Raw genomic sequence first — 27,286 nt, forward strand, 5'->3', positions numbered from 1 at the left:
AACCAAAACAGAACTGAATATTCGGTCTGGGTTTCGATTTTTGGACCCCAAATCAAAACCAAACCAAATATTTCAATTTCTAAAATATTATGACCCGAACCAAACTGCAAAATCGGTTCAGTTCAACACGATTATATTGGTTTGGTCGGTTTCACCATACACCCCAAGAAGAACACACGTTCCAATTGTTCAGGAGTTGGGAAAGAGGAAAGAAAAGGAATAAAATTTCTCTACAATTCAAAAAAAGAAAAAATAAAATAAAAAGAATACAATACACTAATCACATCCTTAGAACAAAAAATATCAATCTTATGGCTTGAATGTCAAAATTCGAGCCTAAACATGAACAAAAATGTCTATTCCAGAGCAAAGCACTTTCGATGCATCGAAAATATTAAGATCCTTTCACATTGAAATATGTACTAAACAAATGATTGGTGGTACAGAATTTCAATCAACAATTTTTTCCTTTTTTTTTCCCTAAAGAAAATTGGTACAAAATTACAATAACAATAGGATAATAATACAAAATCAATTTAAGTTATATATCTATATCTTTTAGGAGGAAAAACTATATAGATAAGAGTTTGCCTTGAAGGGAGTTGACGTACCTCATATAACCAAGAATCTGCAAATTTCATTTTTCACTTCGTTCGTGTAAACTTGAGGAGATATAATTGAAAGCAAGAGAATAGCAGCAGTTGGGCACTTGGTCTCAGGATTTCTGAGCAAATAATTCGCAAGTCAATATATTATCCATGGATGTTGGTGTCCGTCCTGCACCCAAGACTGGGATGAGGTTGAAGAACCGACCAACATCGACAGTTGGATTTGACTCCGCAAGTTCATTGAAAGCACGTGAGAATATGAGTGAAGCAACCTCCAGAGTAATATTAAGGTTTGTTGGGAAGTAGAACCTTAAATTCTACAAAAACGATATAATATATCAGAAGCCATATGAAATTAAAAATATATATATGCATAGGAAGGATATCTGTTGCGAAAAGCAAAATAGAGCAACCGAACGACAGTGAAGAATATAGTAACTAATGGTCTATTTGATAGCTACTTTTTGATAACCCATAATCGAAGCTATTTAGCTTTTTCTCATATAACCGAGGCACCTACACTTGCCCCAAGGCCTAGACCCAGAGACAACAAGGGTTTTTGATATTAGCTTACCCAAAGGTTCGAACACAAGATCTCATGGTAGGTGATATCACAAGACCCTTGTCCTCATAAACGAGAGGGCGGCTATTTGATAGCTACTTTTATTTTTGTTATGAACCATTCAAAACCAAGGGTGGCTTAGCGGTAAGAAATGCGTTTCCAGCTTTCACACACTCAATCAACTTTCAAATGTAGAAAACGAGTTCATTTCTTTCCTAATTTCTTTACAATTTTTACAAGCCAAAAGTTGTAAACACAAATTGGAAATCACACAACACTACCTGACACCAACTGGGAAACATATCAACTAAACAATGATGACAATGTCTAGGAAAAATATCGATAGGTCTCAGGTGACCTCTACAGTCAATATCTCACGAAAACAGCAAGAAACACACAAGAAGCTTCCTAGCACTTGGAGAAGCCAGGAACTCTCCCTCTCAGAACAAATTCTTGACCAAAAAAACCTGAATGAACCAACAACCTGCAAGGGCAGTCCCAGTGCTATCTATACTCCCCTCCCCCTCACATCATATTGTCATGCCCAACCTATTATTACGAAAATGAGGACCACGCACCAATCGCTCCCACGACTGAGTTTCGGTTGCCTTTTTGCCTCCTTTCCTCGTGTACGTGAACTGTACCGCTGGCTCCTCATCTCTATCACGACCTCCCACCCAAACTTTCACCTTTTCCTCAAAGCGAGATATTGCTGCTCAACACAATCCAGTGTCCAAAGGAGCCACGGACATGCCTTCCCCAAGTATCAAGACCTCATTCTCTTTTTAGGACAATAATCTCTCTATATTTTCATAATAATATCTCTATATTTTCATAATAATATGCTATAGTCCATTTTGGAAGTCCTTGTTGTTTTGCTTTTAGTTTCACCCAAAAAAACTTCATACCAATGAAGATGGTCTTATTATACCATGGATCTTCTCCTTGTCTAGCTGACATGCGACTTTGGCTGCACTCCAACCCATTCTATTCTCTCCCCTTTCCAGAACTTCCTACAGATCGCATTCTAACATCTGCTGGCTTGAGATTCAATCGCAACTCAGCAATTAAGCTTGAGGGCAAGGACTAAAGTAGATGCCTCCCCCTTACACCTTTTTATTTTAAGCTGCGAAACATAGAATGGGAGGTGTATGGTTGTCATAGCTTATGGCTCCAATCGATATGCCACCTTCCCCACCCTTCCCAAAATAGCAAATAGGCCAATAAAATCTTGTGGTGGGTTTCTCATTCCTTTGGACTGCCACAAGACACAGCTGGTAGGGCTATATTTTGAAGAACACTTCTCCCTAATCTGGAACTCCACATCTTGTCTATCAAAAATGGCCGTCATCAGTTGTGCACGCATGAGCTGGATACTTAAGTCATCCAGCATGGCATCCCTCTCGACAAGACACCAATCCACCGCTGAGACTAACAAAGAGCCGTGTCCTTGCCATATCAGGGGCAGAGGAGATCAACTATAAAGCAACTGGAAGGACACCACCAATTTCACTATGTCTTTTGGGCTTGTCTAAAGTGAAGCACCTCAGGTATGTTTCCAGGCTTCGATTAATGAATTCAGTTTGCCCACCATAAATAACAAATATTTAATATTTAATTTGTATATAATATTTATCACTTTATATCTATATATATATTTTTAAAAAATCGAGAAACTACTTGCAAGAAAAAAAAAATTCTAAGAAACAAACTGATAGAGTCTGCTCTATTATTTATGTATGAGGGGAATTTACAAGATGAGGGAGAATTCGAGAGCTCCCTAACCTCTCCTACAATTCCTCACTGAGGAACAACTCAGCCAAAAAAGATGATCCCCCCTTCCCAATACAGCAGCTCATATAACCACCCTATATCCCTTTAAGGACCAAATTACCCCCTGACTAACTCGGGCCCACCAGGATCTAATCTCTTCCTTCTTACATATTGTTTAATGATCGGGGGCCTATCACAAACATAAACTCCATTAAATATTTTTAATTTCAAGACTTGTATCTCTAATTTTAATTTCTTTTAGACAAACTAATATCAAACTATAAAAGCATATATTTTATGCAACAAACCTATACTGAAGATAAGAGATTAAAGTTTGGTAATTAATATTACTTGATTTGAAAGTAATGTTATATATCAAAAAAGTATATTTCACATTAATGCAATTAAAAATATATTTAATTACGTTTGAGCCAATTTGACATAAACGTCTAGATTTGCCCCTACTCCAACCAATAATTTGTAAAATGCTATTGATTTCTAAGAGATTCTAGAAAAACATATTTTGGGTCCCTTCATATACCAAAACAAACGAATCTTCAACATATACTTCTAAGAGCATTGTTCCAACCATTATCGTTGGGAAATTTCTAAACCTATTTAGCAAGCAAAACAATTTCCCAAACCTACTTAGCAAGCAAAACTATGTTTCCCCGCCAACTTATCAAAATCCCTAATCCACCAAAATCTTAAAGCAAGCAAGCAGTACTCCAATTGACAAGATAACAGCCACCCCAAGAAAGTCTTTGAAATTTTCTCCAAACCCCAAGCAATCTTCTTGTGAACTTCAAAAAATAGAAGTAGGGAGGCATATTTGGTAACATGGCTTGAACAACCTCCCACCTTTGAGGAAAGGTAATAATTCCACCACTTATTTAGTTTAATTTGAATTTGTCCAACAAAGAAATCTAACATTTTTACGCCCAGACCTAAACACAGATCCCAACACTACTAACTAAACTAATAATGCAGACCCAAGCCAGGACCAGAATCACTTCCCTGATAGTGTTTTCTACATCTCCATTTCCCTTCATTCCAACTACTAAGACAAGCAAAGCAAGTCAACTTGGATCTAACTTAACTTGGAAATGTGAAAGAACAAGGAAAAGTATAAAAATTAAAATCATTTGGTGATTTTGGTCACCACTGGATCAAAAAATCATAAATCAATAAACGACTGAAATAGAGATGATGAGAAACAAAATTTTGGCAGAGCATTTTTTTTGCAATAATTTTTTCCACATTAACTGACCTTTATATCTTCCCAAAAGAAGGCGCTATCCAAGAGAACTTCGTTGAGAAGATAAATACAAAACTTGGAAACCAATTCCAAGTGCTCCTCGGTAATCAGATTTCCTAGCGAGCAAGAACAAATATTCCGAGCAAGTTCATTTGTCACGGACAACACAACTGCACATATCTTCCCATTAACAACGCATTTCTGAATGCAAGAATTGTGCCAGTGTTCATGCTGGAAACCCCAATATCTAGGGGTATGTAACTTCGGTAAGTCGTGAACAATTTCTGTTACTGTATCTACGTTCTCCTGAACGTATAGAATGGGCTTTACTTCAACAAGTGCTCTGCAAAGAAAATACTGGAAATTAAAAGCAAAAAAAAGAAGAGTAAAGGAAGAAACAATTCAAATATCATAAGCCACATTCGACTCATTTTAACAGACACAAACCTAAGGTGCATCATCAAGATTTTCAACTTCTACAAGTGCCAAAACTAATTGTTTAAAAGAATTCATATTTCCTGATTTAGTATTTTAAAATGAGCATTGTGTATAAAATTTAAATAAATAAAATATAAAATATAAGAAGAACAACATAAGCACCAATAAGGTGAAAAAAAATTCTTATTGCATGGATACATAAAATCTTACCCTTTAGGAAGATTGGGTACATTAATATATAGAAAAATGGTATCAAGCGCTTTTGACAAACTATCTTTATCGGAGTGCCTCATTTCCTCGAGTGCACCATGCAACTTGTCCTGTATTTTCCTTCTCTCCTCTGGTTGAATATGAGTAGAACAATATGTGACAAATATAACAGAAGAAGTACATATTGAAGAGTTAAAACATTCTGCCACTGCTTCACAATTTTCTAATGCTTGTTCCAGTTCATTTGTAGCACCTCCACTACAAAGTGTCATAGTGGGAGGGTTAAGCCCCAATTGTCCAGCCATGTAAAGGATTTCCTTATGCAAAGTTGCCTGAAAATAAACACTTAGATCGTCAACTTTGAACTTTGAAGAAACTAAGTAAGCAAATTTTGACATTTACTATAGCCATCGTCAAAATCATTTTGTGACTGTAACTAATATATGCGTTAGGCTCCTGATGGTAATTGCCAAACCTAGAGATGGTTTTTCACCAAGATTTGAACACGATTTTAGTCAAGTATGTTTTTTCTGCTTGACCTTGCACACAAGAAACCTCCAATTTTAGCTATCTTAGAAAAAATTGCCTTCCTTTCCTGCTGTTACACTTGCCACGTGTAAATTCCTATAAGAAGCTAAATATAATATATATTTATTATAATTAAACCAAACCGAAAAATGACATCATTGTGGCCAGACAGATTCAGCGGACGTCGGACGGCCAGCCAGGTCATTTCCTTTTTTTTAAAATTGAAAGGCACACTGCCCAATGATGTCTTTTCACTTTTGAGTTTCAAAAGTTTCAAATTTTAAGTTTAGATTTTGGAAAATAACCCGAATCAAGGCATTCCTTTATTATTTTACTCCACAAACGCTTGCCTTTTTCTTTTCCTTTTTTTTTTCCTTAAAACCCACCCTCTCCATCATCTCTCTCCCTTCTTCTCTTCTCTAATCTTCTCTTCTTCTCCTGCCTCGTTAAAACCTCACCCTTGGATGTTGCCGCATGCAACCGGCCAAATGACCCCCCAAACTTTACCGCATGCCCACCCCCGGACTCTGCCGCATGCCGCCGGCCAAATGACCACATACTCTTCTTCTCCTTCTACCTTCCACTTGGGTAGGCCCATTCATCGGTTGATCGGTGTAAGTTTGGCACCAAAACCGACACCAAAACCAACCACTAGAAACCAACTATCTTTTTATGTTGCATTTTCACGGACCGACCGACCGACCAATCGGTTCGGTCGGTTTCGGTTTAAACCGACTTTGTTTTTAATACTTTTAACATTGTTTTTAAATACCATGAACACACTGAATACTAAACAGAGACACAAAATCTAAAGAGGGGGAGGCTGGAATGGAGACTGAGAGAGAGGCGGGTGACTAGTGGGATGGAGATGGAGATGGAGATGGAGAGCGGGAGCAGGTGGTCGGTGCCGGTGACATGAACTAACGCTGACGGAGAGGGACTAAGGGAGCGGGGCCAGCTGGATGCGGCTGGGACAGCGAGAGAGACAAAGTGAGAGGCGAGAGAAAAGAAAGAAGGCCTGAGTGTCGGCTCAGTTTTTCAATGCCATCGACCAAATGACCCTCCTCAGCCTCTAGAATTGATTTGCACGCTAACTTCAGACTGGTGTTGTTTTTAATTTTTCTTTTTAAAAATTCGGTCACCGAACCGAACCACGAACACCCCTAATCTCTAGAGGAGGGGGAGCGTTGAAAATAAGTGTCAAGGGCATTCTTGTAAATAACCTTTAGGAAAATTAGATTTATTATATGTTTTAATTAGATTAGTTAACTTCTTTTAACTTTCCCTTTGTGTATTTCTGAAGGGGTAATCTTTAGCTGTAAATAAAAATGTGAAATTATTTTCCTCCCAAAACAACATATCTCAAAGGGAAGATTTCAGTCAAATTAAGGCGATGAAATGAACATAGTAATCCAACTTTATGACATAAGAATTTAATCAATAACAGATATGTTTCCTAAAAATGCAATTTTACAGGGTCTGAATGGAATAACGTAAGAGTAAAATCATCCATAGCCAAGTTAAGATGCATTAAGTTAAGCAAGACAATCACTTTTACCTGGCTATATGGTCCAATGCAACTAGGCGCCCAAGATGATATACTTTGAACATGAAGAACTCTTTTCGTTTGGTCGTTCGCCACCAGAACTTCAATATATGCATGTCCTAATTTCACTTGCAGTAGAGGTAATTCAATTGTACTGCGTGATGGAACGCCAAAAGGGCACTTCTCTAGTGTTATAAAACTGACATATGCTTCATTAGCTAAAGCAAATGCATCCATGTCAGCAAGATAAAGATGAATATAAAGCACATTTTTCCATCCAAAACCGCGTCCTAGAAGTTCTGATTCTATTTTCCTAAGAACAGTCTTTAGATCATCCTGCAGACCTGCCAATCAAAGACTTAAGCATGGTTACCAACAAGGAATACATGCTAAAAATTTTAAATACAGATATGATAACCTTTCCTTTAAAACTGAGCATCTATAATCAACCTTGAGAAGTGCCGCATGAATCTTGCAACCAGCAACAAATCGAAAATGTATTGTGCATCCTTGAACAAGAAATTTGAAGTCTGTCATCTGGAACATCATCAAGTATATTACTGGCACCAGTGGCATCAGCAATAGACTGTAATGTGTCGCAACTGTTAAAGCAATCTCCTTGTATTTCAAATAGAAGATCCATTTTCTCATCGTCAACTGACTTGCTGTTGTCACAGATACCAACAGAAGAGGTCTTTGCCTTATACTCCAAATGGAAGGAAACAGGATGAAGGATCCCCACTGGTGCTATGGAATCTGACGAGTGCATCATAACTTTGTATTCATCGAGCACAATCCTAGCATTCTGGAAAGTTTATATGTTATTGGGGAGTGCAGAAACATTACACATGCATTGGCTAGCTGACCAACGTTTGAGATTTTTTTTTTCTTTTTTGATGGAAACAACAATTTCATTGAGAAAAATGAAAATAGATACAAAAGAACAACACGGGCAAACAAAAAGACAGCCCAGAAAGAGCGAGCCCCTGCAGAAAAGGACTCCACTCCAGAAGAATGAGGCCTAACTGATAATTACAAAAGGCCTTAGTGACCGAACCCCATAAGGAAGTATTATATCTAATAACTTCCTAAACATAATCCTCCGATCTCTCCATCCCCCTACATAGTCTATTGTTCCTCTTTAACCAAATACCCCATAAAATAGCCATAAAACAAGCCTGCCACGTTTGAGATTTATTTACCATGATGAGATAGCAAATATCAGGCTATCAGCAAACTCATTCACCTCGACATTTTTTGTTCCAAGAATTTTTTTCCAAATATAGCAACAATCTAGACAGTAATAAATTTAATAGGTAAAATGTGGAAGATGAAAAATAAACCAAACTCATAACAAATGTAATGGTGTAAACCAATGAGAGAGCTTTTTGTTAAATGAATCAAACCCTTTATTAATTAAGGAGAACCCTATTTATAGAGTTTTCTGGTTTAAAACAACTTAACAGTAACTTCTTGTTACTGCACAGTGAAAGGAAACTAAGAGAAACATAAGCCACGCATACACAGATACTTAGGCTACAACTACTTAAAGGCAAGAACAACTTAAAAGCATCTTTGACTACATCAATTTCTCCGACCCAAAAAATAAAACTCGTCCTCGAGTTCAAAAGCAGTGAAGATAGAAGGTTGTAAACAACCTCAAAATAGAATCTCGCTTCTTCTTGTGGTTAAAAAATTACTCCAACTGAAAATGCCCTCTTTAACTCTTCAAAACAACGATAAAGTGACCAAACTGAATTAAATCCCAATAAATTTTGAAGCAGTAGTTCGTTGAGACAGAATTCTTCCAAATTATCAACATTCTTTTTCTCGGGACCCTTCTCAAAACTACCCACTTTCTTCTTCATTCCAATACTATTCAAAATATTCTTGGAATAACTAGAAATTGAATTGGCTGAATTAGTTTGAATCTTTCCCAAAAGTATATGGCAAACATCCATCTCTAAAAGATCACAAACGATTTGATTCTTGTAGTTATTCCCAATTGACAAAGGGATTGTACAAACGTTTGACACTTCAGCTTCGCCTCCTTTCTTGATCCAACTAACCTTGTAAGGTGTAGGATGAGGGATGAGTTGGAGGTTGAGGGTTGTTACCAAATTGCTAGACACAACGTTTTTTGTGCTTCCACTGTCGATAATCACGTTACATGTTTTTCCATTACTGGTGCACCTTGGCTCGAATAAAGGATGTCTTTGTGGAGAAGATTCTATTTTTGGAGTAAGGAGAAGCCTTTCAAGAATGCAAGAAACTTGCACGCCCGCATCCGGTTCTAAATACGTGACCTCATTTTCAGAATCTTCATTGTCTTCTTGATCAATTTCTTCAATTTCGTCTAGGATAGATACTACTTTTCTTTAAGGGCACTCATTTGACAAATGCACAATCTGTCAATATCTGAAACACTTACCTAAATTTGGCTGATTGTAGGTATTAGTGGGTCTTTTTGTTGCTGGAATTTCCGCATGTTTAGTATCTGTAGGAGGTTCAGTGTCTATTTGTTTTCCTTTGTTCAAATTGGAGTGGACAGAAGCCGGATAAGTCTTGTCCAAAGGTACTGCTTTTACAGCTACTGCCACTTTGGCCACCCCAAGTATTGTTTCCGCTATATTGTTGTTTGAATTTATTTGTTTGTCGTTCTTCAATAGTGGTTGCTGTAGAAATGACCTCATTAAGATACCCAATTGGTTGGAGTTGTAGTTCTTCCTTGATATTTAAACGCAATCCCCCAATATATCTTGCAACTTGGTAATGTTCATTCTCTCCCATATAATCCATGGTAGATCGAGTACCTTGTTTGCAATTTTGATATTGGTTGTAAAGGGTTGGTTCATAATTGATGGGTAAGAATCTTTCTCGCATGAGTTTTTTCATCTTTTCCCATTTGCGGATTGGTCTCTACCCAAATCTCCTTTGATTTGTCTCTAATTGATCCCACCAAGCGAATGCTCCCCCTTTTAATTTGAGAGCTACAAGTTTTACCTTCTTGGTCTCGGGAGTACCCATGTATGTAATCAAAGAATTTTTCGACGTTCTTCACCCAATCAAGAAACTCTTCTATTTCCATTTTGCCATTGAAGCTAGGCAAATCGATCTTCATTTTGTAAACATTCATGTCTTGCTGTCTATTAGGATTGTCTTGCACACCACGCCTATCTCCTTCAAATTCCAGCAAGTAATCTTCCTCATCACTTGAAGAATCAATTAAAACATCATGGCACCGCTGGAACAGAGGGTTGTGGTTGATTTCTTGGTGAGTTTGACGCTGTTCTTGATGGATTCTTGGTCATAAATTGATGCAACCTTGCACAATTCTTGGTTCAAAAACAGGTTCTTGAAATCTTCTTGATTGGTGTTGAAGAATTTTAATTCTCTGTCCTCTTCGTTGTTCTTCTTGGCCAAATCTTGGTTGATTTTGTTGCAAGTTTAAATCTTCGAGTCGCCAAGATATTTTACTCAAAAGTTGTTGTATCTCGCCTACGTTCCTTTGGATATCTTCTATAGCTCCTTCAACCGACAGCAAGCGTTTGGTTGTGGCTCGTGGTGAGAGGGCGGTGGTTTGATCCGCCTCTTTTCCGGCAAAAGAAGAATCTCCTGCAGCATTGGTGGGAGCTTTCTTGCTTGCCATGACAAAAATGAGCCCAAGAATCTTGGTGCTCTGATACCAATTTGGTGTAAACCAATGAGAGAGTTTTTTTGTTAAATGAATCAATCCCTTTATTAATGAAGGAGAACCCTATTTATAGAGGTTTCTGGTTTAAAACAACTTAACAGTAACTTCTTGTTACTGCATAGTGAAAGGAAACTAATAGAAACATAAGCCACGCATATACAGATACTGAGGCTACAACTACTTAAAGGCAAGAACAACTTAAAAGCATCTTTGACTACATCATGTAAATAGGCAACTTTCTTATGCAGTGAAATCATATTTAGATCAAGATTGTGCAGCAGAGGTATGATCAAACAAGAAGAATTTTTTCTTACGTAATCAAACAAGAACAACTTGAAGGGATCGGAAGAGTACAAGATTATTTCAGAGCATTAGCTGCAACCAAGATTCTTTGTCGACTCCTCTGATATGAAACACAACTCTCAGAAAAGGGAACTTTTTTAGCAGAAACTACTGATATATGAAAAAGTACAGTGGTAAAAGACCAAAGGAGTTGCCAAAAAAAATCTCCATTTGGCTTATAACACTAAAGTTTGGACTTAAAGACACCAAGAACAAGACATTGATAAGATAACATCCCAAGTCTGATCCAAGTGTTTTATTGCCATCAATGAAAATTCTTCCATTTCTCTCAATCTAAACTGCCCACAGGCCACAAGAGAGCAGAAAAGCCAGTCATTCGCAGTTGCCTGACGTTCCTCAAATTTGTAACCGTATTGACCCTTGCATTAATAAGACATCTAGATCAACTACAAAGCGGGAAACAAAAATTAAACATCTTCATAGATTTATTCTTCATACCAGAAAGAAACCACTGGGCAAAAAATGATGATTAGTATTTTCCACTCTGACAGCACCAATTCAGGCTGAGATAGCAATATAGACATCTCTTCTAAATTTTTTCATTGTTATTGAGTCCAAAGAGCCCATCAGAAAACTTTGCACTTCTTGATTGCCACAAACCCACAAATCCAAACAAAAAACATGGTATAGTACCATCTCCTCTGAAACCAAGAAGTTAAGGGATTTAATTGAGAATAGCCTATCTCTATCTAGCTTGCACCCCGTGCAATAAGGCCCTCTCAAAAGTCTCCTACCTTCCAAATGGAGTTTAGGAGTTGTCCATTAATACACAAGGGTCATAAAAAGCAAATGGTCTAACAATTAGTTATCTTGCACCAAGCAAGCATTCTCAACCAAGATTAATTTATTAGAGGGCCTTCGAAAGAGACCAGGCAAGATTCCCATGAGAGCCAATACAAACAAAAACAAAGAACTAGCTCCTCTTCTTACCAAATTTTGGGAAGGAGAATGAAAAGATCTTTGTTAAATGATAGACTTTTTTAAGCTTTGTATTTACGTCTTTGAAAGCAAGCCATGATTCATATCATACTAGCTCAAAAGTCAGAACAACCTTTTTCAAAGCAGTCATCATTGCAAACCCATCAAATCTATTTGGTTAAGAGAAAATCGCTTCTAAGCTTTGTTTTGCCAATACCAAAACCACCTTCAGCTTGGGCAAGGAAGACCAAACCTCATCAATAATATCTATATCTATAATATACTAAAAAGTGGCTGATTTCCCTTTTTTCCCTTAAGTTAGTGTTTTATCCAAATTTTAGTTATATAATTAATATTAAAATTATTTTAGTTCACCTCATTATTCTTGTTTTGTCGATAAAAACTAAGCCAAGTAAGAAAGTCTTTCTCCTCCAAGTAAGAAAGTCTTTCTAGGGGAGGAGAGCAGAGTCATGACTATTGAACTCTCTTTTCCTAAGGATTATTTCCTATGATTTTGAATAGTCAAGGTCTTTGAGTCTAGGACAATAAAGTGTTTTGATTGGTAATAGGCTTGGGTTTTTTTTTCTCAACCATGAATCTTGCCGGACCCCAGTCCCCAAGCAAGTGCCTAGACCATCAGCTATCTAAAAGCATTTTGGAATCCGGTTGTGGAGAAAATTGAAAAAAAGTTGGACCGTTGGAAGCGATTTCAATTATCCCGTGGCCCTTTGTAAGAGTGTAATATCCAGCATACCTCTCTACTACTTATCTTTGTTTCAAATGCCTTCAGGGGTTCGTAAACATACTGAAAGGTGTATGAGGTCTTTTTTATGGAATAGTGGTTCAAAAAGGGCTTTAAATCACCTTGTTCACTGGAATATTACATCCAAGCTTTTGGAGGATGGAGGATTAGGAGTTGGCGGCTTGGCCAAGAAAAATAATGCCCTCCTTGCTAAATGGGGTTGGCATTTTGGTAGAGAATCTCATGCTCTATGGGTTCAGGTGATTTCTAGCATTAACGGCTTCGGTAACTTTGGCTGGTTCTCTGGTGCAAAATCCAATGGTTGTCTACGTTGTCCATGGATTAATATTTCTCGCCAGTGGGCTCAGGTGGATCATTTTTCGATCTACAAGATTGGTGCTGGTTCTCGAGTATCCTTCTGGTTTCACATATGGATACAGGATCGACCTCTGAAGGATAGACTTCCTAATATCTATCTTTTATCTTTATCCCCCCATGGAACTGTTGATGACTTTTGGGACAAAGCCACTCTTTCTTGGAGAATTCAGACTCGGAGATGTTAAAAGATGAGGAAATTGATGAATTTATCTCATTACTCTCCCTTTTAAACCCATTTGTTCTTAACAATCAGGCTGATACTAGAATATGGTCTTTGGAGCCATCTGGAGAATTTTCAGTAGCCTCATTGTGCAGATTGTCTTCCTCTGAGGCCATGTCATCCCACTTATTGCAAGCTATTTGGAAAACCAAAAGTCCAAAGAAGGTTAGCTTCTTCATTTGGATTTTTCTGTTTGGAAAATTCAATACAGCGGATGTTCTCCAAAAGAAGCTAATGCTGCCTTTCACCTTCCATTTGTGTTGCCAATTTCCATTTGTGTTGCCAATCTTTTGGTGAAAACCTGCTGCATTTGTTCTATTCTTGCCCTTTCGCTCAGAACTGTTGGTCTTACTATTCCAAGAGTTCAATTTCTCTTGGGTGTTTGACGGGAATGCAGTAAATAATCTTACTCAACTTCTTCTCGGGCCATCTTTGCCTCCTAAAGCTAATCTGTTGTGGCTGAACGCTATTAAAGCTAGCTATGTTATATGAGTTGTGGTTTGAAAGGAACCTAAGAACTTTTGAAGACCGAAGGAAATCCTCGTTCGATCGGTTTCACTCAGTAAAATTCAAAGCTTCTCAGTGGTGTTCTTTATCTACTTTGCTTGGAGATTACTCCCCTAGTCTTACCTGTTCTAATTGGAGTGTCTTTATTTTTCATTGTTAATCCTATCTATTTCTTGCTTGTCTTTCTTTTTTTTTTAATAAGAAACCGAGAAAAATGAAAACAAAACAGAATTACAAAGTCATACAAAAACACAGCCTCGAAAAAGGAAGCCAGCCTAGAGAAAGGGCTTCCAATCAAAAAGAATATGACCTAGCTGATAATTACATAATAAATTCGAAACAGACCCCACAAAGAGACATTAAACCTAACAAGATCCCAGACAAACTTCCACTCTCTTTCCACCCCCTAAAGATTCTATTGTTTCTTTCCCCCCAAATACCCCACAAAATCCCAAAGAATCCCACCCGCCAAAGGAAACTCCTTTTCTAGCAGAAGGGAGAATACAACAACACTTCCTCCACCATCGACACCCACCCTCTATGACGAGCCCAAGAAATATCAAATATCTTAAAGAACTGGCCCCAAATATTCTGGGAAAACTGGCACTGCCATAAAATATGGTCGAGGTCCTCGAAATCCCGCTTACAAAGAACGCACCACTGCGGCCCCAAGTAAGAAGAATAACGCTTCTGAATACGATCCATGGTGTTGACCTTTCCAAGTAAGACCTGCCACACAAAAATTTTTATCTTCTTCGGGATCTTCACTTTCCACAGCACGGTAAACACCGGGGCCGCATGGGGAGAAGTAGGGGAACATAAGAGTTTAAAGAAGGAACTAGAGGAGAAGCCCCTAGAAGGGTTATGGGACCAAGCACGGAAGTCCTTCCTACCACAAAAGAGAGAAACTGTAGAGAGCAATAGAATCAACTCAGACATTTCTCGAGACTCTCTATCAATTAAGGATCGAGAGAGACCCAGAGATAAAGACAACCCATCCCCCCCATTCCCCAACACTGAGGCCACCGAGTGCAGCCTTTTGTCTGACAAATGAAAGATGCGAGGAAACAAAAGACAGAGGCTTTTCCCCCACCTAAGTGTCTTCCCAAAAATAAGTATCATGACCATCCCCCACTGTACAAGTTAGGAATTGAGAGAAAAAAGGAAAACCTGTGGAAATAGCCTTCCAGGGGTTATTCGCACTAGCCTTAAGCCCTCCACCAGCCACCCAAGCAAAGGGATAAGGACCGTACTTACTCACAATGACCCTCCACCACAAAGCATTAGGTTCGTGGAAGAAACACCACAACCATTTAGCCAGAAGCGCATCATTTCTGTGCCTCAAGTTCCCAATACCCAAACCTCCAACCTCAGTCGACTTGACAACTGTCTCCCAATTAACTGCATGAGCCCCACCCCCCTCATCCACCCCTTCCCACAAAAAATCTCTCATGATTTTTTCCAGAGTCTTGCAAACCGCCACAGGAGCTTTAAAAAGAGAAAAATAGTACGTTGGGATTCCGCTTAAAACCGCTTGAATGAGAGTTAATCTCCCTCCTTTCGAGAAAAAACTTTTCTTCCACAACGGTAAACGCTTCTGAAACTTCTCTAGCACTGGGTTCCAGAAGGTAAGGGTCTTAGGATTATGCCCCAGAGGAAGGCCCAAATAAGAAGTCGGGAAAGTACACACAGAACAACCTACCGCAAAGGCCCAACGAGAAAGCAAAGAGGGATCACATTTAATACCCAACAGCAAACTTTTTCCTCGGTTGATCTTAAGCCATGATAACGCCTCGAAGAAAGACACCAGACTGATCAAGTTCCTAAATGAGGCTTCCTTCCCTGAGCAAAAGAGAATAGTGTCATCAGCAAACTGAAGGTGGGAGAGGCTAATCTAATCTCTTCCCACAACAAAACCTTCTAAAACCCCCTTATCCACGCCTGAAGAAAGAAGAATGCTCAAAATATCCAGCACGAGGATAAAAAGGAAAGGGGAGAGAGGATCTCCTTGTCTCAGCCCTCTTGTCGCTTGAATCTTTCCTTTGGGTCTCCCATTAACGAGAATAGAAAAATTTACCGATCGGAGGCAATTCCAAATCCAAGATCTCCATTTGGAACCAAAGCCCTTCTTTTCCAAAACTCTATCAAGAAATCCCCAGTCGACATCATCATAAGCTTTTTCAAAGTCCAACTTAAAAATAACACCCCCTTGCTTTCTTTTCTTGTAGTCTTCAATTGCCTCCTTGACAATGAGCACTTGATCCAAGATTTGCCTACCTGCAATAAAGGCACCTTGCGTATTAGAAATAGTACTGGGGAGGACCTACCTCAGTCTATTCGCTCGAGTTTTCGCAATAATCTTGTATAAGCTCGTTACAAGACTGATTGGCCTGTAATCCTAAATCCTAGTAACATTTTCTTTTTTGGGGATTAAGCAAACATAAGTTTCATTCATGGCTTTTTCAATAATCCCCCTCTCAACAAATTCCCGAAAAACCTTCATCAAATCCTCCTTAATCCTATCCCAATTGTCCTGATAGAAAGCCATGGAGAAACAATCAGGACCAGGAGATTTATTCCTTTCGAAACCAAAAACCACTTTTTTAATCTCCTCCAAAGAAAAAGGCTTCTCCAGCACTTCTCTTTCTTGTCTCGAGATAGGGTTCCAATCCAACCCCTCCAAGAAGGGTCGTGGCCCAATCTGCAGGGCATAAAGCTTAGCAAAGAACGAAACCACCTCCAATTCAATCTCCTTCTCCTCCTTCAAAACTATCCCATTCTCATTAATTAACTGGGTAATGACATTTTTGTTCCGTCTCCAATTAGCTACCAGCATCCTTGTGTTATAATCCCCATCCTTAGCCCAACTAACCTTGGCCTTCTGTCTCCAACTCACATCCTCTTTACAAAGGCCATCTTCAAAAGCTCCTCTCATGGCCATCCTTTCCTCCCTAAGATCCGATGAAAACAAACCTCCATCTCCAAATTGTCTAAGGTCTTTAAACGCTCAAGGATTTCAAGCTTCCGCACCCGGATATCACCAAAAACCGAGACATTCCAAGCCTTGAACGAATTTCTCAGAGAGCGTAATTTTCCCATAAAACGATAACCTTCCCACCTTCCTGGAACCTCAACCTCCCACCAAGAGGGCATTGACGCCTTAAAGGAAGGGTGCTCAAGCCACATGTTTTCAAATCTAAAGGGACAAGGATCCCATTTAAAAAACCCAGCATCCAAACAAACCGGCCAATGATCGGAAGTCAACCTGGGCCCCAAAAACTGCCTCACTTTAGAGAAGCTTTCCATCCAACCCTTAGAAAGAAGAAATCTATCAAGCCTGCAACTCACCCCTGGCCTGTCCTGTGAACCTACCATTGGCTAACGGCGGATCCACCAAATTGCAATCCTCTATGAGAGAGTTCAAAGTTTTCATAGATTTCAAAAGGCGACCTCCACTAGACTTCTCATACGGGAATCTAACCACATTAAAATCCCCAGCCAAACACCATTTATCTCCACATAAACCAAAGAGATTCCCAAAAGGCATTTCTGCCTCTTGGAGAGGGAGGAACATACACTCTCGTAATCCAACACAAACCTTTATTAGGGACTTCAAAGGCCACGGAAACAAAAAAGAAACCTCTCACAACCTCCACTGCTTTTACTGCTCGCCTATCCCACAGTAAAAGGACCCCTCCTAACGCTCCAATGGAACCAATACCCGCCCAGTCCACTAAGCTTCCTCTCCAAATGAGAAGTTCGTATCCTTTGAACAATTTTGTTACTTTTCATTATTTCAATGAGAAGTTTGTATCTTGTTCAAAAAAAAAGTTATTTTTTTAATCTTTATGTTCTTTATTTCTTTCCCTATCGTAGTAGGTCTCCTATTCCCATTTTGTAGTAAGTTTACTATTCCTTTTTGTGGTAGGTCTTTCTTCTATATAAGAAGACCTAAGTTGCACTATTTAAATATATCAGAATATTTTTATGTTCTTAAATTTAACAAACTCCTAGATATGAAAAACTCAAAATAGCTTAAGCACAAACAGAAACATATCATCAACTATCTAAAAGCATCACATGGGATAGAAACTTATAACATACCTTAAAAAGAGGGCAATCAAGGGTCAACGTTTCATATTCTCCACCTTCACCACATACATTGATCCCATATAATCTGTCCAAACGAATGAAAAATATAATAGTTGTGCTACGGTGCTTGCCACAAGGTATGGGCTACCATTCAAAAGCTAACACATAACATCCTTAATTACTTGTTCAACTTATGTAGATCTGAATCCAAAGATGCTAGTTCTTTGCCCAAGTGCTTCACAGGATCCAACCCCATTGCAGCAACCTAAGTAGATCGAAGTAATTTCAAGCCATCAAAATAAATAGAAGGATTTTATTTCACTTGATATAAAGAATAGAAGGATTTTATTTCACTTGATATAAAGAAAAAAAACCATCAGAAGAGGTGCATAGTTGTAGGGTGGGGTGGTTATAAATAGAGGATGAATGAGATGAGAGGTTAGGCATATTTTGGGAATTGGTCCATTGTGGACTTGGGAGAAAGTGGTTTAAAATATTGTATGTTAGGAGGTTTGGGGTTGACAAGTGGGTTAATGTTCCTTCCAATAGTATGGGATTGGGAGAGCAGCTAACTCTCATCTCCATCTTGTAATATTTTTTTAATCTCAATACAAAATCAATAGTTTCCACATCATCTCAAAAAATTTCCACATCATCTCAAAATAATTACAAATAGATTAACCGGAAATAATTAGAACTCAGATAGGTAGGTAGGCAGCACAGGAGAAAAAAGGTTTAACTACTAATTTAAGTTCAATTTTCTGCACTTGCAAATGGATGCAATCTCTACTCACTTTATATCGTTTTTAAAACAAAACAACAATTAACACTTCAGAAATAAAATTATCCTCTGATCATTTATTTTGGTTGATCTCCATCCACATTAAAAGAATATAAACATACTAATGCATGTATTATCATTTTTTTTAACAAGAAACAATTTTTCATTGATATATGAAAAGGAAAAATGCATGCATTATCATTACGAAATGAATTTAGTAATTTAATCATTTATCTGATCATATATGATTAAATAACAAAATTTAATTGCTTTTAACTATATGTAGATCCCTCAGGTGACTCATCAGTTTTTTATTCTCTTGTGAAATGGCTCTATGTTTCTAATTTAAAAAAAAAAACTTCATATATCTCATCATAACACAAAAATAGATTAATGATTGTAAATATCTTTATAACTGATTAGACAGAGCATACATGTACAATGCAAAGGTTCCATCTTGCTGAAACAACACCCTTCCAAACCCTCAACCAAGCCAAAATGATGGGGGAAAGAAAACATAACAAGAGAAAGTGAGAGAAAGATAAGGAATTATACCTTCACCGTGATGGCCAAAATTCCATTGTTTATCTGGTTTAGACCAAGAAGGGGAAGACATTTATTGGAAGAATTCAAAATGTATAGTATCCATTTTATAGCTTATATAAATGCTATTTACCATTTCATGTAGAAGCAATGATTGATCTCGTTTCCACAAATATGCTAGAGAAACAAGTCCTAGCCTTGCACAAACACTCTCTACCCGCAATCTTTGATAGTCAGATGCAATGGCACCAGAGCATATTGCAGTGACACAAGGTAATTGCCTCTTCACTTCATTTAACAAAATATACATATCTTCCACTTCATCACCTGGAGTTATTCTATAGTTAAGCTTTTGATGCCTAAAATAATTCCAGAAAATAATAACCATTAGAAAGAGGGGAACCTCAAGCATTGTATCATGCATGAACGATGCGATATTTCCCTCACAGCTTTTTGTAATGAAAACCCGAAGTTTCATATGAAAAAATTAAAGGGTACAAAATGGAAATATAAAGCCTGGGACTATATGATCCATAGAACAAAAATATTATTAAAATAAATAAATAAATAAGACACCTAGCTATTTCAAAAAAGGGCTTCAAACAAGAGACGATGAAGTAACACCTCCCATCATAGATGGGCAAGATCCCATACAAGTTATTTGCCTCCAAAAGTTTCCAAAAATCTTTTCCAAATTGCATCAGGAAATTGACATCTCCGCAAGACATGCTTCTTCTCCTTCAAGGCCCTCTTCCACATATTGTACCACTAAGATCCCAGAAGAAAAGAATACAATATTAACATAAGGTTAATGATGTCAATCCTCCCACGAGAGATCTACCTGGCAAAAATTTTGATCTTCCTAGAATTCTCACCTTCAAAAGCGAGGAGAACAAAGGAGTGCGGTGTGGTCCACACAAAAGAGAGGAAAAAAATCCATAGACAGATTCAGGGCTCATAAACAAACATCCCTAAACTCCATGCAAAGAGAGAGACCGACCAACACAGAAAGCAACTAAAAGACATCAGAAAGCTCCCTAGACATCCAAAATCAAATTGTAAGAAAGGGAAGTCTCTAAAGTGAGAAGGACAAAGTTCACAGAAGTAAAGTTTTAAGGTGGATAAATGGTAACGATGAGGGAACAGAAAACAAAGATGGTTTTCCCATCCCAATTATCCTCCCAAAAATGAACAACAAACTATCCCCAATAGAAAATCTTAAAAAGCTAAAGAAAATTGTGTAACCATAGTGATAGATTTCCATGAGTTCCTTAACGTGCTTTTGACATCACCATTTGTAACCCACTCGTTAGGGTGGAGATCGTACTTGCTCACAATGATCCCTATGTCACAAAACTTCAATTTCCAAAGGGATTCACCATAAGACGTTGTTCCAAAAGTCTCATGTTCCCTATACATACTAAGCCCTTAGCCCACCAAGGTTACATCTCAAGACACACAATCACCCCCACCCCTCCTAGACACCTTCCCATAAAAATAAATAAATAAATAAACTAAAGAAAGGAATCGTAAATAAAGATATGAAATAAATCAAAATCCCACTAAGAACAAATTAAATGAGCATCAACCTCCCACCCTTAGAAAATAAAGCCTTTTTGCACAAGAAGAGATGTTTCAAAACCTTCCCTAGCATTGGATTCTAAAAAGATGACTGAATAGGACAATTACCTAATGAAAGAGAAAGACCCAGATAGATAAAATGAATAGTACCAACTTCACACCCCTCTAAGGAAGCCCACTTCTCAAGCTTAAAGGACTCGTAAATCATAATTAATACCATACAGAAAACAGTTGTCCCCATTAAACAGAAGCTCATAAGTTATCTCAAACACTGCCAAAATGGAGTTAGGATTCATAAAAGAGTCCTCCTTACCCAAGCAAAGAAATACTATACCATCAACAAACTAAAGATGGGATAGATTCTCTCTTTCGAGCTAGAAGGAAAACCTCAATTATACCTTTATCACGGCCAATGGACACCATCCTACTAAGAACATCCACAACTACTAAAAAGAGAAATGGGGATAAAGGATCTCCTGACTTAATGCCATTTGAGGCAAAAAAATCTACCCCTCAACTTGCATGAATCGAGATGGAAAAGTTAGCCAACTTAAATAAATTCCAGATCCAAGATCTCTATTTAAACCCAAAACTCTTTCTCCACAACACACTGTAGAGAAAAATCCAATCCACACAATCATATGCTTCTTCAAAACCAATCTTAAAGATAAAACATCTCATCTTTTTTCTTTTTGATAAGAAACTGCACTTTCATTGAGATAAATGAAAAAAACTATAAAAAGAAGGCATACAAAAAAACAACCCAGCAACAGGAAACCCGTAAAGAAACGGGCTCCAATCCAAAATAATGACACCTAACTGATAATTACAAAAAGCCTTAGTGACAGATCCTCATAGAGAAGTGTTAAATCTAATGAGGTCCCACACATAATCCACAAATCTCTCCACTCCCCTAAAAATTCTATTATTTCTCTCCTGCCAAATACCCCAAAGAGTAGCCAGAAAACACGCTTGCCAAAGAAAACGCCCTTTGTCACGAAACAGGGGGAATAACAACACTTCCTCCATCATCGTCCTACAATCTCTGGAACGGGCCCAAAAAATCCCAAACCATCTAAAGAAACAAAGCGATATCTCCTACACGAACTGACAAGACCACAACAAATGTTCAAGATCCTCCGAAGCATTCCTACACAGAACACACCACTGCAGGCCCAAACAAAGAGAGCACATCCTCTGGATCCGATCCAAAGTATTAACTTTTCCAAGTAAGACTTGCCACCCAAAGAACTTAATCTTCTTAGGAATTTTAATCTTCCAAAGCGAGGTGAACCAAGGGGTCAACAGGGGCGGAGAAGAAGAAGACGACGACGAGAAGTTCGGGACATGGAAAAAAGAACTACAAGAAACACCTTTCGAAGGATGGGGGTCCACACCCTCACATCTTCCCTCCCAACAGATAAGGAAACTCTAGACAGCAGATCCAGTAAATTGGAAACCTCTAACGATTCCTGATCAGTCAAGGAATGGGTGAGCCCAAGAGATGGACAAACCCTCTTCTCCAGAACTTAAAACCTCGGCCACTGAAAAGAGTTTCTTATCAGATAGAAAGTAGATCTGAGGGAAAGCAAGACACAAGGGTTTGTCGCCTATCCAAGTATCCTCCCAGAAGTACGTATTAAGACCATCCCCCACAGAGACACGTAAAGAATGAGAGAACAGGGAAACCCAAAGCAATAGCCTTCCAGGGATTGTAGTTGCTTACTCTAGCCTCATCTGCCGGTACCCAATCAAAGGGATGTAGCCCATACTCACTCACTATAATCTTTCGCCACAAGGCATTAGGTTCGTGGAAGAACTGCCATAACCATTTAGCCAGGAAAGCCTCGTTTCTGATCACCAAGTTCCCAATGCCCAAACCTCCCTCCTCCAGAGGCTTAGACACCTCTTTCCAGTTAACGAGATGAGCCCCACCCCCCTCCTCCACACCTTCCCAAAGAAAATCCCTCATTAATTTCTCTAACCCTTCACTCACAGTCACTGGAATTCTGAAAAGGGACAAAAAGTAATTCGGAATGCCTTTGAGAACAAATTGAATTAAAGTGAGTCTCCCTCTAAGGAGAAAAAGGCCTTCTTCCAAGTAGAGAGACGCTTCTGAAACTTTTCCTGCACCGACGCCCAAAAGATAGCAGACTTTGGATTGTGAACTAACGGAAGACGGAGATAAGAGGACGGAAACTTACCAACTTCACACCCTACAAGAGTCGCCCACTCACTAATCTTAACGTCCTCACAATTAATTCCCAATAAAGAACTCTTGCCCCTAGTAATCTTCAGACCCGAAATAGCTTCGAAGAAACCAAGAATGCAATTAAGATTCTTAAACGCATAAAGATTGCCGGAACAGAAAAGGATGGTATCATAAGCAAACTGAAGGTGAGAGAGACGGATTTTCTCCCTACCCACTTCAAAAGCTGAAAGCCCCTTTCTCCACTCCAACAGAGATAAGTCTACTCAGGATATCCACCACCAGAATAAACAGGAAAAGGGACAAAGGATCACCTTACCTGAGGCCTCTCGAGGCTAGAATTTTCCCCCTAGGTCTCCCATTCACCAAAATAGAGAAATTCACCAACCTAATGCAATTCCAAATCCACCCTCTCCATTTGTAGCCAAAACCTTTCTTCCACAAAACCTTTCTTCCACAAAACCTTGTCCAAAAAATCCCAATCCACATGATCATAGCCCTTTTCAAAATCAATCTTAAAGATCACACCCTCTTTTTTGCTCTTTCTATAATCCTCAATCACCTCATTGGCAATCAACACCTTATCCAAAATTTCTCCCTGCAACAAAAGCCTCTTGCATATCTGAAATGGTAGTCGGCATAACCTTTCTAAACCTGTCAACGAGGGTCTTGGCATTTATTTTATAAAGGCTTATAACCAGACTGATAGGTCTAAACTCTTTGACTTTGACTGCATTAAGTTTCTTCGGAATGAGACACACATACGTCTCATTCATAGAAGCGTCAATCACCCCTCTTTCATCAAACTCTCGAAACACTTTCATCAAGTCCTCCTTAACTCCGTCCCAGTTATCCTGAAAGAACGCCATAGTGAAACCATCCGGGCCAAGGGACTTATCTCTATCGAAACCAAACACAACCCTACAAACTTCTTCTAACGAGAAGGGAGCTTCAAGGTTTTCTTTCTCTAACACCGAGATAGGGTTCCAATCAAAACCTTCCAAGAAAGGCCTAGAACACGGCGCTGGGGAGTATAAATTCTTAAAGAACAAAATCACTTCCTCCTCAATTTTCTGATCCTCCCGCAGCACCTCCTCAAACTCATTAACCAAGGAAGAAATAACATTCTTACCTCTTCTACCATTAGCCAAACTATGGAAAAACCTGGAGTTACAGTCACCTTCTTTAGCCCATTTGAACTTAGCTTTCTGTCTCCAACTTTGATCCTCATTACAAAGAATCTTACCAAACAGACCCTTCAACCTACACCTTTCCTCAAAATGCTCCGGCGAAAGATTTCCATCCACTTCAAGAAAATCAAGGACTTTAAGCATCTAATCTTTAATCACCTCATTCGCAATAAATACCTTGTCTGGAATTTGTCACCCTTCAACAAAGGCTTTTGGCACTGTGAGGTAGTGCTAGGGAAAACTTTCTTAAATCTTTCCGGTAGCACCTTTGCAACAATCTTATACAAGTTAGTGACAAGGCTGATGAGTCTAAAATGCTTCACTCTCCTAGCACTCGCTCCTTTACCTCTCTCATAGAATTTGCTAAACACAATTCCCATATCCCCCTTAATTGGGTCCCAATTGAAAGAAATTCATGGTGAATCTATTGAACCTGAGCCTTGTTCCGATCAGAGTTGAAGACCACCTTCTTTTTTCTTTTCTCTTTTTTCTTTTTTTTTTTTTTTTGAAAATTGGGAGTCTGAACTTTGCTCCCCTATACACAGGGGCACCCGTGCCCGCCCCAAGACCCGAAATCGGGATACATCAAAGATTTTTGGTATTGAGCTCACCAGAAGGTTCGAACTTGAGACCTTTAAGTCAGTGTGACCAAGAGACCCCAAACCCTTGCCAATTGGGCTGCCCCTTGGAAGCTTTGAAAACCGCCTTCTTAATCCAATGTGAATGTGAAGGGGGCAAGCCTGCTCAAGCCTTTCCCTCCCCCTAAGATGGGGCACAAGTTTAAACCTTCAACGAAAGGTTGAGCACAAATAGGAAGAAAAGGGAGATGAAAAAGGACAAGATCACTTCTAAACCCATCTTCTTGTTTCTCTAACTCTCAATTCTTTCAGCTGGATCTTGAGGTCCCCCTACAAGGTTCCATCTTGCTTTGGGATTGCATCAGCTCCTTTAATTTGATCAAACTCTTTAATTTCAACCAAAATATTTTCCAGAATCTCTTTGGTATTGCCAAACGTTGATCTGCTCCATTCTTTGAGAAACCCTTTCATCTTCTTGAGCTTTTTATGTAAAGAGAATCTTGGTCATCCTTTCACTTTAGTTTTCAACCTCCAAGATTCAAACAGCAAAATAAAACAAGGATGAAGCCATAAATTTTCAGGAAGACCCCATTTGAAAGTTCATGTTTCCATGAGGATAGGTAACATGGTCAGAAGTGTGTCTTGGCATTCAGACAGCTCTTGAGTCTTTGAACATCAGTTCCCAGTCATGTGATACAAGGAATCAATTAATTTGAGACCATACATCCTCTTTTCTCAAATTTGACCATGAATGATTGTGTTGTATGTTCCCGTCTTTTTAATGAAAAGTATCAAGTTTCTTATTTAAAAAAATAATAATAATAAACCAAGCTTATGCTCTTTGCCAAAGAATTTTATTTTAAAAATCTTGCCTTGTGGATCCTTGAATTCGCCTTCTAAACAATGGAACTCCCATGCATTCTGCATAGCTAACAATAATTTGATGTCCAACCTGAAGAAATATGGCCAATAACCCAAATTAGCAATCATAGATTACAAATTTAAAAGTCCTAGAATACCCTTTCAAATGAAAAAAAGAAAAAAAAAAGGATAAAAAATATATAAACCCAGAAGGAGTGAGATAATTCAGAACTCAAAGGAGCGAGGTAACTCATTGGGGTATTCATGGGTTGGGTTGGGTTGGGTTGGGTTTAGATATTTTTAGACTCGATTCTATTTAATCATTCAAGTTGCAAATTTTTGTAATCTAAAAAACCCTTATTAAATGGACGCAACCCAACCATAGAATATTTCGGTAGGTTCAGTTTGGGTTATCAAAATTATTTGTTCAAAATTTTGTAATAAATAGAAAAGGTAAATTTATCTATCTTTTTAATTAATAATAATTTAGGTTGGTTCACTTAGACCAAAAATAATTAGGAGAACCCATAAACCAACTAATAAGTGTTCAATTTGTTTAAACCCAAACCAAAACAAAGAAGGTTATAACCCAATACATTGAGTTAATCAATTTTTTTGGGTCATCTAGCTTTCAACACACCTATAGCTCGGTGTCTATAAGAAAAATATCAACAGTAGTTCAAAGAAGTAAGGTAACCCAAGGGTCAAGCGAACGGTTTTATAACAAACTTGAATCTCAAAGTCATATAAAAGAAAATCTTCCTGGTAGAAAAGAAGGGGAAAATAGAGAAAATTAAACCTTGCCAACCCAATTACCGATGCAGGTATTTAGTTCTTATTGCCGTTTGGAAAATGATAAGGAAACAGTTATAGCATAATCATGACGATTATACAGGAAACTCATAATTATTTCCAACGAAATGAACACTTTAAACCTGTTTTTTCATGGAGAATGTCTCAAAATGTAAGACAGGGCTCTAGTTGGAGAGTACAAAACTAAAAAACATAAACGATCACTTTCATGATTAAGGGCAACGATTTACTGTCATAACTCATAAACCAAATCATATCAACCATTTACTTCAAAATTTAAGTGAACTTGTCCATCCGTATTTTGCCTAAGGAGGAAGTCAGAAACAGAAAGACGTACAGTTTGATACATGTAGCTGTCAAGCTCGTCCACGGAATCATCGGCAGGCATCAAATTAGCCAACGCTACGATCTAGAACAGACATTGAACAACATTAACTGAGCAGCAGTGCAAGCTTACAACAGCCAATTTACATTGTTCTCGAAAGGAAGACAAGGATGATGAATTAAGAGGCAAAATCTGAAAGGAAAACGAAACCTCGTGGCCGTATTGAATAGACTTCATCATGGCGAAGCAACTGTCCTTGCCGCCGCTCACCAATGCCACCACCTTCATCTCCGATCGGCGACTGAAATTCGTGTCCTTGTTGATTGGGGTTTTGGGGATGTTCTGGCACCGGCAGGGGTGAAGGATAAATCGTTTTGGCTTCTAAGGATTCATTTTGTATCCAAAGGAAGGTCTAAATTTAAGGCCAAATTAAATATATATATATATATATATTGTGTATATATACAAGGTAAAATTATCAAATTTGGTGAAATGTTTAACCTTTGGATACAATTGCTGTTTTTAATTTTTGTTTAAATATTATTTTGCTTATTTTAATCGGTGTGTT

General features: G+C 38.3%; 1 protein-coding gene across 2 annotated transcripts; it reads right to left on the reverse strand.

The window, feature by feature from the left end:
- Window positions 1–381: 381 nt before the first annotated feature.
- Window positions 382–27,129, reverse strand: LOC111018223 (endoribonuclease). 2 transcript variants are annotated; one of them, XM_022294234.2, is made up of 12 exons: window positions 26,929–27,129; window positions 26,731–26,802; window positions 25,592–25,671; window positions 19,295–19,520; window positions 19,174–19,206; window positions 18,020–18,102; window positions 17,850–17,922; window positions 7,374–7,728; window positions 6,936–7,267; window positions 4,850–5,181; window positions 4,214–4,544; window positions 382–925 (listed from the first exon to the last, which is right to left on the reverse strand). In XM_022294234.2, exons 1-12 carry the CDS (start codon window positions 27,004–27,006, stop codon window positions 716–718), a joined length of 2,205 nt encoding a protein of 734 aa, XP_022149926.1. In that variant the 5' UTR covers window positions 27,007–27,129; the 3' UTR covers window positions 382–715. The 2 variants fall into 2 exon arrangements, with proteins under 2 accessions (XP_022149926.1, XP_022149928.1); XM_022294236.2 differs by having other exon boundaries at window positions 19,295–19,488; window positions 26,929–27,089.
- Between the last annotated feature and the right edge of the window lie 157 nt (window positions 27,130–27,286).

The sequence above is a fragment of the Momordica charantia genome (genome assembly GCF_013281855.1).
Source record: "Momordica charantia cultivar OHB3-1 chromosome 8 unlocalized genomic scaffold, Mcharantia_2.0 BLBB01000008.1, whole genome shotgun sequence".
NCBI lineage: Eukaryota > Viridiplantae > Streptophyta > Magnoliopsida > Cucurbitales > Cucurbitaceae > Momordica > Momordica charantia.

Excerpts from the sequence above, each read along its gene's own strand:
- LOC111018223 (XM_022294234.2), bottom strand. The coding sequence starts at position 27,006 with ATGAAGGTGGTGGCATTGGTGAGCGGCGGCAAGGACAGTTGCTTCGCC. Across the intron at positions 18,103-19,173 it reads TTTTGGCCATCACGGTGAAG|GTTGCTGCAATGGGGTTGGA; the intron begins GTATAATTCCTT and ends CGATCTACTTAG. Across the intron at positions 7,729-17,849 it reads TTGATTGCCCTCTTTTTAAG|AATGCTAGGATTGTGCTCGA; the intron begins GTATGTTATAAG and ends TAAACTTTCCAG.